Raw genomic sequence first — 13,022 nt, 5'->3', positions numbered from 1 at the left:
GTCAAAGTTCACTAGAACAGTGTTTCGACAGGTTCATGAAGCATCCTTGTATTTATCATAGTTGCTTATGATCCCACGGTCGCTCTTGTTTGTCCACTCTGGTCTAATCCAAGTAAAATTAAACGTTTTCTTCGACCTCAAAGAGTTTCCTACACCGAGGGAGCTTTACGGCACGTGGAACAATGAGCTCATTGAAATGCCGTCCAATCATCTGTGATTAGCCATTTCAATTTAAACCATTCAGAAAAAAATAATTAACAGCAGCACCGCAGCATTAGTTATCAGCTGTTCCGTAACCGTTTCCATGCCGACACGTGTAACTTCTTTCACGCACAACAGGCAAAATCAGAATGCCTATGGCAGCCATGCGGTCACTGTTCAAATCACAATTCATTAAATAATGACATTCTTTCCAATTAAAATCACAATAATGTGTGCCACAGAGTTCCGGTGGTGGATGCACGTACAGGCAACACTGTACCGCCTCATCACGGCTGTGAGAAGAAGAAAAAATGGCCAAAGAAAATGTCGGCAACAGACTGCGATCAAAGTGTAACGGGCGAGTGTAGAGTTGGTTTTACAGCCGCACCTGCAACGGGAATCACGCTGTTCCAGTAGATGAGCGACTCTCTTAAACTGCCCCGACATTGTCCTAATAAACCAAAGCAACGGGCTGCCCCACTGGCCATTGATACAGAGTGAACGCGGCTACTGTACTGTATGCGTTACCCGGCTGAACAAGGGTAAACAAATACAGTACAAGCGGTCACTTATTGACAATGCTGTGCTACAGAGAGTAGACAACACATCGGGGAGCATTTTCATTTTTTTTTTTTACGACAGAAGACACCGAATCTACTGTAACGACCTGTGGCAGTGTAGATTGGTTGCACTTTTACGGACTGGTGACCGAGTCCGTCCGCCGCGTGCTGTCAACAGTGGCCTGGGTTGTTTTTTTGCGGCGGCGGCGGCGGCAGTCTCGGCAGTGAGCACTTGTGCTTCGCCCCGTTGGCAGGTAGACCGAGTGCCGAGCCGGGGCTCGTGTGTGTGTGTGTGTGTCATGTCACATTCAGCTCATCTGTCAACGCAGTGGATTATTTCTTGAAATACCAGAATTGGCTGCCCAGAATCAGGCCGCCATCAATCTTCGGGGCACACGAGCAGGGTGCAGAGGAGGCTGTGTTGAAGCAGTGGGGCTCATGGGAAACCGAGCGGCGCCGCTTTCTGAAGCAGGTGACGAAGCAGTCAGGCATCTCATTACTCAATCTCCGCCTCGGTGGTGACTACACCCATTTGTCACGGAAACATGAAAAAAAAAAAAACTTTATCTGCGCAGTCACATTTTTTTTTGTGTCAGTTCATTGTTGCGAGAGGCAGATGAGCTGATTTCTTACACATTGTTGGATGCGTCAACCGGCCAGAGGATTACATGTGTATTAATATCATCATGACCTTCACTTCCCCTCCTCAGATACACACACAGACTGTGTATCTTTTGTCTATGTGGGACGGTTTGTAAGTTTTTTGAACCACTCAGTCTCTCATGCAGTTGGCTGGGCTGCATGCCAAGATCCACAAAACATATATCCCAGGACATGGTTTCTTATAAAATACCAAGACGGTTTTCCACTCAAAGACCTGAACCTGAAGACGTATGACTGTTCTAAAGACAATATGGTGGCAAAGCATGCAATTATAGTGTCACTGGAAAGCAGCCAATATCGTAATCAAGCAATTTCAAAATATGTAAATTTGATCAATAATCTCTGCAAATCTAAGATAAAACACAGAAGATGTCTTCATCAAAGGAACCATTCCACAACTTAATTTACAAATTGGCAGACAGCATATCAGACGCTGGTTCATCATCTTGTAGAAACACAGAAACATTATTTGATTACTGTAAATGCAGCAACGTATGAAAACTAATGGACTCTTCAAGGCAAGACATCTCCATTTTGCCACGTCCTACATATCCATATCTATTTATATCCGAGGGCTGTGGCCTCAATGAAACCAGAGAGCTTCTTAAATTATAAAATCAATTCTAATTCAAATATTCATCATACCATTTCAATTCTGAGAGAGCAGATCTGGTTAAATCGGTTTACGCCCCTCCACGGCTGAGTAAGACTGATGTCGCCTTAATCCTCTTCAAAAAACATGATATACAGTCAACTGTACAGTCGCTGGGCAGCAGGAAGAAAAACAACAACTGAAGTATTAACTGAACAAAATATCAACATATCCCTAAGAACATGATTGTCAGCACCAATAATGGCTGTCATACATCTTGGTTGATTCAAAAGGAGTCCTTGTGCTAAAGTAACGATATAACAGACTCATGCCGGTATAAATAATGATATCCTTTTTTATTATCTCTCTGTGTTATTATTCAGAATTGAGTAGCCCAGCCTTAGACCAATAATCAAATCAAATAAAAAACAAAAACATTTGCGTTTATCCTCCATCTCTACAACGTTTGCACGCTCTCGGAGCTCCGGTATCCCCAGAGGCCCGACGGGAAACGCCACGCCATAACAATCCCCAGTGAGATAATGGTTTGTGAACCTGCCAGCATGTACATGTCCGTTCCCTTCTGAGCGTCGTATGCAGTGAGTGGGCGAGTTGATCGGTCTGACAGGAAACCTTCAAGAGGACTCTCAGCCAGAACCATCCTTTTGCCTGGATGACTCTTCTAGATCTACACTTGTGGTTGTGGTTGGAAGGAGGGGAGGGGGGGGACTATTCCCCCCCCTCCCCTCCTTCATCCCCTTTGGGACCACTGCATTATTCAAAAGACACTTACTGAGCCTTGCACTTCCTTGTACATCTCTGGCACCAAGCTCGACTTGCCAACCAGACAAAGACAAAAAGACCAAAGAAAACAACAAGAGAAACTGGAAGCCAGCCTTTAAAAATTCATACCGAGCACTCTGTCGCTCATCCCTCACCCTCTTGTTCCAATTAACGGGACCGGGACACTTTGAGAATGCCCCGTCATGGATGGGATTTTTGATGCGTCAGCTAATACACGGCAAAAGTAAGCCAGCGTGCTACCTAAGGTCACCGGTGTTTAACACAAGCATGAACAATTCAGTGCTGTTTTTTTGGTCCTCCTGCTGTGCTTCAATCTCTCTCTCTTTTAGCATGGCAACGCAACACACACACACACACACACACACACACACACACGAAGGGAACCGAGCAGAAGATAGCATCAATGTTTAACAGCCGCTTGGCTTCCGCAGAGAGCCCCGCTCTGCATGAGGGTTCGGCATGGGAGTCACACTCATTGTTAGAAGCTTAAAGAAAGCCTTTTGCTTTGCTCAAAAAAAACCTCTGCCTTCGCTGTTACACTCCCACATACCATGAGCAACGCTGGTAAGCTCTTCCATAATCAGAGAATTAGAGCCTCGGCGTATACCCTCCCCTTGTGCCCCCACAGTGCAGGAGGCGTCAAGCTTAATTGCAAAGCGTTTCTAGTGCAAAAAGGGAAACGTAATTGTCATTTCAATATAAGCCACAGTGATCAAAGCTCCCTTGGTTACCAGCACAGTAATGTTTTTTTTTTGTTGTGTGCCTTCAGCTTGTCCCATACTCGTAACAGTGTGCCAGCAAGATTTGGGGCGCGCTAGTCAAGAAATGCTTCCCCGCACACATAAGTGATATCCCTGCTACCTGCTAACTCACATAGCTTGAAGATGCTCTATGTCTAAAAAGGGGCTTCCAAGTTCACATTTAAATTCATGCATGCAGCTCAGCAAAGTACCAAAGTCTCACGCAGCCAAAGTCTAACAAGCATTTTTGGGCGGCTGTGGCTCAGGAGGTCAGCGGTTCAATCCCTGTCCACATGCCGATGAGACCTTGGGGAAGATGCTGAACCGCCAAGACAAAAAAAAAAAAAGCGCTTTATGAACTGCGGTTGACTTACAGTCCACTTCATGTCCATAAATAGCACTAAATGTACAGTAAGATAGATTCAAGTGTGACTAAATATAAGTATCTGACATGCAATTAGCAGCACAATTAGTAGTCTTCCCCTTTGCTTATCTTACATGGCCGCGAGCGTGGTGGTGAATCATCATGTTATTGCACAGTACTGTGGCAAATCGCTCTGACTTGGCGGCAGCAGCCCCTCGCCGGAGCTTTTGAATAACCGCAGCCGAGAACCAGTGCACCATCAGAAAGGGGCAACGTCGTCTTGCACCGTAACGCCGCCCGAAGCCCGAAATCTGTCAAGAGAGGCGCACGTACCCAGGGTGAGAATATCCGTGCGGCCGGGCCGGGCCACGTGGTGCTGCTGGATGGTCTGGTAGAGTGTGGCCTGGCACAGCAACAGGAAGCCGAGGCTAATCCACACGGCCAACAACCAGGACATGGTAGGGCCGAGTCTGCAGGACGACACACACAGCAGGGAGGAGAACAGGGGCAGAGTTGTATTACAGCATGTCGCCATACTTATTTACATCACACAATTTAATTGACTTTGTCCAACAAAAGACGGGAGCAGGCACTGTATCCAGACACATCTTCTGAAATACTGTGGTATCAGTGTATATGTATGTGCATGTTTTTTTGTTTTTTTTGTATGTCAACAAAAGGAATGAAAAGAAAATCTGCAGCTTCAATTACCAAAAAACCCGGCAGACAAAAGACTTCAGTCCGGTCCTGCCGTGGTCTGAAAAGACTTGCACCACCACAGTTTAACACAAAATGCAGAGGGAAGACAACCTGCTGCGATCTCTCTTTGTCAGACTGATAATTTTGTAATGGGCTATATTTATCTTTTCATGAAAGCGACAGCGCCACTGACAACATCACTGGAGCCCTGAATCCAATAGAAGAGATTAGAAACACAAAGCATTTCTAGGAACAAACAGCGATTTTTGGGGAGATTTGTTCGGTGATGAGGGGTCAGCATATGGAGACACGCCTCGGCCCCCTTATTGAATAATGAGGCTCTCCTCCTTCCCAGGTGTTGTTAGCACCTCTCTCCATTCAGACCCACCACGGTGGGGAATTCTAAACTGTCACCCCCACCTCCTGTGTTTACACTCCCCGTCTAAGTCTTTTAAAACTGCACGTCTACATCGGTGAGAGGTGTGTTTTGGCCGTTTGGAAAAAAATAATATACTTTAAATCTGATTCGTTTTGAGGGGAACGCGTTCACCTGAATCAGTCGATGCATCGCTCAGATGTCACAGGCTCTGGTTGCATTTGTCTTCTACATTCCACACTCATTCTCATCGAGATTGTGACTCTCCGTCTTGAATCTCGTGCTCTCGTGTGACGGTGTGACCCTAACCTCCTTTTAGTGTTCCGACTCTCAACTCACAAGAGAATACAAAGCAGACGCTGAGCCCCCGGGGGGGGGGGGGGGGGGGGGGGGGGGAGTCTGATCAATAAATACTATAAAATAATAATCATGGCCAAAGAGGAGTCTGTGGGCCCGATCCAGTGTGTGTTTGACATCCAGAGCATCTGTGCGTCATGAGATTAGAGCCACTGGGCTGACCCGCGTGTCCTGCGCCCTCGGTGACTTTGACGCTGCCTCATGTCCGGCGACGCATATAATTACGCATATAATTATAAACAGCACATTGTAAACCCCCCCCCCCCCCCCCCCCCCGCACTAAATCCAACATAATCCGCGGGTTTTTGTAGAAATATGAAATGGCCCCATGGGTGTGTTTTTTTTCTTTTTCTTTTTTTCGAACCACACCATATTCCGGCTCCTCACGCAGCCTTTTTCCCCCATTCGAGCGAATCGCTGCGCTCGCACGGTTGACCGCTTCGCTGCACAGGGACCCGGAGCTCCTGCCGGCTATCGGAAGGCATTCCGGCTCGAAATAGTACGTGGCGCTCAATACCAGCAGCCTTTTACCAGAGGCGAGGACTTGCACGGGAGATTTGGAGGAAGAAGAAAAAAAACAAGCAAGGATGGGTCTAGTTTTAAAACAGGGAACTTCGGAGGGAAAAGAAAGCGGCTTTCAAGAAAAACCCAACCGGAGTCTTGATCCGGGAGCCTCGTTTTCTCTGCACAAGTTAGCTTTTATAAAAATAGACCATATCCATCTTGTTTATCCATGCGCGCGAGAGAGACAGAGAGAGAGACAGAGAGACAGAGAGAGAGAGACAGAGAGAGAGAGAGAGAGAGACAGAGAGAGAGAGACAGAGAGACAGAGAGAGAGAGACAGAGAGAGAGAGAGAGAGAGAGAGAGAGACGAATCCAAAGCAGTTTACTGTCAGTTTTTGTGGCGTCGCGTAAAAACGAGACCAAAAGCTCCCTCTTGCGCGTAATTGTTCGGTTCCAGCGTCGTGGCGAATGTGGTGGAGAAGTTGGACGGCGGACTCGCCTAGGAGGTGCAAGATCTACCAGGGGCACCTGCGTGCGCCACATCGATTCCAACGAATTAGGTTGGTTTTGTTTGCTGCGTGCGCTCCTTCGTCGACCCCCCCCAAAAAAAATATACGAACATAATTACAACAATAGACTGCCATCTGAATCTTATTTTGTTACATGCACTTACTTAGTATTGATTTAAAGATAATGTCAAGATGAGAGCAACTTACTCGCACCGCTTAAATGTGTTTGAAACTCATGTGCCATGATAAGAATAAGCCAATTAGTATTACATTAAACAGGAGGATTCATCCGAAGCAGTTTTGGTCAGCTCCTGCAGTACGAGCCCGTCTTCACTCGGCTCCGACCCATTTTTTCCACGAGCAGTAATTTTTGTGCAAAAAATGCATCATCCCAGATGAAGTTGTCTCGGTGAATCAACTGCCTCACCCCACCCGTCCTATCCCCCGACCACAGCGGTCTCCCTTGACGGTCCCACACCCCTTACCTGAGCAGTGCGTTCAGGAGGAAAGGGGCTCAGTCAGAATCACTGCCTGCCCGGCAGACTCACTCCTCCGTCTTAAATCCATCCATACTTTGGAGCCAGGGATTCCCGCTGAATTTCCAGGAGCCGGAACATAAGCAGAGCAGCGCACAAAAAGGGGGCTAAAGCGTTGTTTTCTTTTCCACGGTATTCCCTCCCACGGACCCCCTGCCGCTCAAATCCTTGGCTACACAAGCAGTCAGCAAAAGCAAAAAGCAAAAAAAACCCACACACCCCAGGGGTCTCTGTCACAAACTGGTCAGGATTTGAAGGGTGGGAGGCTGATCATTCCACCGCTGTGTCATCAGCCACATACGAGCAGAATCTCCTTTTCCCTCTCCTTCCTTGAGTCTGCCTCCCTCTCTCTCCGTCTGTAGAACTCCTACGTTGGGATGACAGGGAGCTAATTTACCCCCCCCCTCACTTAGCGTCCCCCTCTCGCGCGTGCAGCGGAAAGGCTCCAGTGGAATGACTGCTCTGTCTGCTCTTGGCGGCGTCCCCCCATTGAGAAGCTGTGCTGATAGTGTGAGCCTCAGTACTCTCTCCAGCGCACTAAGTAGAGTCTGTGTCAGAGAGGTAGAGCGAGTGTGTGTGTGTGTGTGTGTGTGTGTGTGTGTGTTACAATGTAGCCCAGCTGGAAAGAGAGAGAAAGAGAGAGCTCAGAGTGAGTCAGATCACATGTCTTAAAGCAAGACTGCCCACTCCTACATCGAGACTTCATCAGCAAATGAAGCATGCTTTATTAACCCCCCCCCCCTCCCCCCCTTACCTCCCGAGCTCCCATCCACGTCGTCAACGAGACAGCCGCGAGTTTTTCGCCTTCAGCTCGCCTCCTGCGTGTTCCTGAGTGTGCACGTGGTCTCACACTTTTGGACCCAGCTGTGTGAGAGGAGGCGAGGAGGGCGCTCGGCTGAACGCGCCTCTTTTAGTCATCGCCCTCAAGCATTCAGAGGGGCGCGAGGGAAACGTGCTTTAGGCATATAGAAGGCGGAGTGCCCCGTCTGAGCTCTGCAATCACCATATTGTACATTTCCACCAGGTCTCGTGCTGATGCGTGAGGTTGTTTGTTGTTTTTTTCCACGAGCAGCCCCCTATTGGCTGTTTCCTACCACAGAAACCAACTTGCCTGCATTTGCAGTGGCAGCCTGAGAGTGTCGGTGAGCGTCCCTCTGTCACTTGCTTTCAAACTGAACCCGCTGGCTGCCGAAACAAAGACACACACGCTGCCTTTTGTGTGTGTGTGTGTGTTTACGTGGGTGTTTGCCGCCTGCGTGTGTCCCCACTGTGCCTGAGCCACGCTGGCAGGTGAACGAAACCAGTCTCTCTCTCCTTCTTTTTTTTGCGGGCAGCACAAATTTTGTTTCCCTCTGCATAGAGGAGAGTGCCTTTAACTCATTACGCCGTTAACCAGAGGGTTTACTGTATATGCCAATCCCACGCACCCGCCGCGGCTGACTCACTCACAGTCTGACATTACACAGAAAATGAACTCAATGCTATACTCACAACAATACACAGCTGAGGGGCTAAATAGGCTGACAGACAGCGAGGATGTGGTGTTGGTACCGTGGGGGAGTAGACAGATGATCCTAATGATGAATATCCGGATGAGCTTTTTGTCCCAGAGCTGATAGCTGCACCCTGTTTTCTTTGCGTGCTGTGTGAATACATGACATCCGTGTGTGTCTCAGGGATCAAAACGATCGGCGTCCCGATTGGCTTTCCGTCCCCCACTCATCGGGTTAGGTGGTGTGTGTTTTTTTTAGATGATTTACACGCCGCTGTATTGCTGGTCACCGCGCCACGCCACAGGGCATCCTGGACCATCCCCGCTGCTGCAATCACGCCTGCTGAAAGAGATGGCTGAATGTTCAAAACCACAGTGGAAGAAAAGTGCAGGGAGAGATGTGGAGGGGGGAGGGGGGGCTGTCAGTCCCTCTGTCAGATTACTCTAAGTGTAATGTGATGTGATCATCTGAGTGGGTAAATAGTAGTGGTGGAAAAAAATAATGAGTGGTGACGTAGTAATCCCTGGATGTGTTTATGGGTTTTTTTGCCTTTGCACTATGTCCTTTGTGTTACCATAGTTCTGTATTAATCTGATGGGACGTGATTTATGAATACGGAAGATGCCGTCCGTATCTGCGTTGGGTTAAACGCACCACATGTTCAGACCAGAGTCACATTACGCAGGAGCTGCAGAGTAACTGCCGCATTGATTAGTGTTTCAGCGCCGTCAAGTTATATTCATACAAAATGGCTTGATTGCCTGTAAATAGGCTGATGTGTATTCGCGCACATTTGTTGATGTTTCCTTTTGTAAGGAGCTTCAATAGCACACGGGCTTGAGTTTCATTTTGTTTCCATCGCTTAATGTCTTTATGATCTGTCCCATTAGACCGAGATGAAGGCGTGAAATGAAACAGGCCCACCAAACAAGCCTCAGAGGAGGACTTAAGATTGAAGGCATCCAATTACTACATGTTCCTCTCAGCGTATGTGCAGTACCAACACTATGCTCCCATTTGTATCCTGTAGTTTTTTTTCTTTCCCTGACGTTCATTTGCCGCGGCCTCCTATTTTTTTTCATACGGCATCCGTCTGAGCTGTGTTGGGAGAATGGACGGACACAACAGAATATACCCAGTAATTCTGGATTTGTTGTCGCGGTCCTGCTCTTCCCCCCGTCCCCCTTCTCCGCGGCCTCCATCATTTCCAAGCAGCTGTTGTTGCAGCCTGTGCCAAGTCCTAACCACATCCGACCAATCACTGGCCAACTCTATGTTTGGATCTGTGCAGCTCTGTTAACAGCGCCGTTTGCCAATATTGCCGTCCCAGCTCTTTGTCTTTCTTTATCATTCTGTCATTCTCTCTCTCTCTCTGTATCTCCCCCTGGCTAATAAAAAGTCGTCCTTCCAGTGCAGCCAACAAAGTTCAATATGCACCTGGAGCTGTAACAAAATACCAATTTAAGCTCCTCCAGCAGCCTTCTGCCTTCCTATAAGAAATGAGTCCGTGTCCACTATTATTCCTGCATACTTTACATCATTTCTCAGTGGAGCAAACCAGGCATTTCTTCATCTGATGAGGGGAGTTGTTTTTGTGAACCTACACTCCACGGACGCCCGCTGCATAAAACATTCTCTCAGAGCAGCGGCAGGCTGACACGGAGCGGCGGAGGACGGGAGGGAGAGAAAACAGCTCGGAAAAGGGAAAGATCAAGGCGGGTAGAGAAAATTCATTGAGGAGGCGCATGCAGCAGCAAAGTCTTGCTCACTGGTGGACGGCGAAGGGAAGGAGATGATTGATGGAACGCGGGAACCTGATCTATAGCAATAATTTATTTCACATTTATCAGAGCGTTAATTTTCTGCTTTTACTCACAGGTGTTGATTATACCGAGGGAATCTGGCTTTGTGGATACTATCGATTTGCAGAGGTGGATTATTTAAGGCTAAAAGGTGAGGTGAGTGCAGCCACAGCTCTCCGGGCACAAACCTTTCGGGGCTGTACCCTCGGCGTCTTGTTCTTCTCTCAGCAGGTCCTGTGAGAATGAATGCTTACATGTCAGTGTGAACTCACTAGCAACTTGTTATTTCAGAGCCATAATCGAATCGTTTCTGTCGGCATGTCCCGAATGACTTTCTAATTCTCATCAAGAGGCAAATTGAAATCAGTCATTCGTCGACACGCGTCACTCGCTCTGTAACTGAACTGCTTTTTAATTCACTTGTGTTTACGTTCAGTAATAAATAGTGTGACATTATCCTGCTTTATAAAATGTTAAGGAGGAATTATGTTTGGAATGTTCGGGCATTGCCGATGCGTATTAGTTTGGGACCTCTCGGATCATTTTCCCTCTCCAGGAGGCGTTGCCAACGGACGCAGACGAATCATGTGAGGTCGGTTGAGCGATGCGAAAATGTCAACTGACTAGAGCGCACAGAGAGGAGATGTCTGTGATGATGATTCCACAATGTCTGTGAACGAGGGGTTGCTGGTTTTGAGGTAGAAATTTTCTATTCTATATTCTAGCAGAGCAAATTTAAATGAGTTCCCAGAATTAGTCTGGGTCCTGCAGGCAAATTACCCGACTGCATAGCTTCCCCTTTTCCATCACATTACTGCAGAGCATTGGTAGCATTAGCATTAGCATCTGAGCCTTTTCTCCTGTGCTTATTTTCATGAGCTGCCTGGTCTGGACCCTCACGGTGCCGACTATAAGTCTGCCTTTCTATGTCTAACAACAGCAATTCAACTATATCCAACTGAAGATGGGATGATCTCTTAGACTTCTGACAATAGTGCCACATCCAAGCTTTCTAGTTTTCAATGTAATTGCATCAGGACAATTGAGCGTGCACAGCTGCCGTCGGGATGCAACTGTGAGTTCACCTGTTGGCACCGCAGACTGTGGTTTGGGCTTCTCACTGTAACAAGCGGAACACCGGAATGGTTCAGAACTGGTTCAGTTCACCGGCAGGCGCACAAAGAGATCAGGCACACAATTCTTAAAGTGAGGTGTAAGCAAAAGGCAAGGTCAGAAAACTTATCAGGAACTTTGGATGCGAGGGAAAACTGCTGGAATGCACGAGTCAAGGTACAAAGAGGAACTGTCACTGAGGGACGTGGACAGAATAAAGACGCTCGTGCCTAGAGAAGTCAATGAGACGCAGATAGCGCTCATCCGGTCGGGGCACACAAGTCCACAGGTGGGCAAACACAAGGGCAGGAAGTAAAGTGTTAGGAAATAAGCGAAGGCGCCTATCGCCGACATGATAGAAGGAAACCGTGAAGGAATGACACAGTCAAAACAAAACATGACACTCACCTACTTTTGTGAAAGCAATATTTTTTCTAGGTGGGCAAGAGGCACTTGTCGTTGTCAACGGCTGATTTCATGCGCTCTGCTGCTGCCTTCAGCATTGCACCACGGCTAGTGGCCGACGGGCGGCTGCTCATGATGAACGCTAAAGCAAAACCACTTCACAATGAAACACAACGTGTTGTCTCCCTCTCTTAAAATGTAATAAATAAGTGGGATAAGTGCATCGTTAAGTTTTATGAACTGAAATTAAAAGCACATTTTCTATTGCACAATTATGCCGTTTCTTCCTTGTAGCACACTGGTTTCTTATCACAGTCTGGCATGTGGGCATATTTATGCTGATGGATTTACAGTACGACTGCAGCATCCTTGTGGCTTTGTAGTGGGTGAATGTCTGTCTGCTCGTCTCTTTTTATGCCTCGCGGCACGTAAGCCCAGGCTTTCACATCGAATGAGAACATTAAATGAGAGTTTATTTTTGATACGTGCCTGTCATTCGATATATCGTATGTGAAATGCTTGACCCAAGTCGTGAGTCCACTGCTCATTTTGAGACCGTTTTAATTCAAGTAGAATTCAGCAAATCAAACTTTTCAACTCTATACATCTTGTTGGTACATTACCTTTTTTCAGGTCAGCAACATTTGCATGCGCTACATACTTTTGAGGAACAGCACTGTTTGGCCAGTCTGGCATGAGTTCTTTTTTATTATTTTGACAATATTGCACTTTAGGATGCCTTATTTATGTGAGGAGCAATACAGATCATGCTAATCATTGCTGTCAGATTGGCTTTCACTTGTTTATTACCTTTGAAATAATGTCTCACTTGTGCACTCGGACTTATTGAAATTGCTTTAAATGCTTTCTATGTGTTGTATGTTCTAAGAGTCTGTGTGCTTGTGCCTCTCTGCCCGTGGGAATCACGGAATCACTCATCGCATATCCAATCATATGCTGTAGGTAGCGATGGAAATAAGTTGTGGGGTGTGAGTTTTGTTTTTTTTTTCTCTTTGAAGTAGGTCAGAAATTCTGTGCTGGTAATGCGCTGGGACTCACCGGGTCTCAGCAGGGGACGTATTCTTTCCCCCTGCCGGTCCAGGATGGAGGAGTAATTGAGAGCTAGGCGACTCTTCTCCTGGAGATGGCGGTGGCCATGGAAATGTCCCCTCGCAGACCAATAAAAATGTCCTCTCCTTCTTGCTGTAATTGGACTAGGGACAGTGGGGTAGGGCTCTGGCCCAAGGAGACCACCTGTGGAAATGCCTTACTCAATACGCCACTATTAACCTGATGAGACAGGG

General features: G+C 47.3%; 1 protein-coding gene across 8 annotated transcripts in view; it reads right to left on the bottom strand.

Annotated features, from left to right (window-relative positions):
- LOC118310013 (chemokine-like protein TAFA-1) overlaps positions 1-7,498 on the bottom strand; it is a 101,412-nt gene extending 93,914 nt beyond the window's left edge. For 2 of the 8 annotated variants that reach the window (XR_007030927.1, XR_007030928.1), the window contains exons 1-2: positions 6,855-7,498; positions 4,258-4,394 (exon numbers count right to left, since the gene is read on the bottom strand). Coding sequence is in view for 1 of the 8 variants with exons in the window: in XM_035632731.2 (XP_035488624.1) it covers positions 4,258-4,381 (124 nt within the window). In the remaining 7 variants the exon portion in view is untranslated. Of the gene's footprint in view, positions 1-4,257; positions 4,395-4,635; positions 4,770-5,725; positions 6,081-6,246; positions 6,318-6,854 lie in introns of those variants that run through there. The other 6 variants (XR_007030932.1, XR_007030933.1, XR_007030930.1 and 3 more) reach the window with 5 other exon arrangements.
- Positions 7,499-13,022: the final 5,524 nt, after the last annotated feature.

The sequence above is a fragment of the Scophthalmus maximus genome, chromosome 6 (assembly GCF_022379125.1).
Source record: "Scophthalmus maximus strain ysfricsl-2021 chromosome 6, ASM2237912v1, whole genome shotgun sequence".
NCBI lineage: Eukaryota > Metazoa > Chordata > Actinopteri > Pleuronectiformes > Scophthalmidae > Scophthalmus > Scophthalmus maximus.
This window is presented reverse-complemented; position numbering and strand designations above follow the sequence as displayed.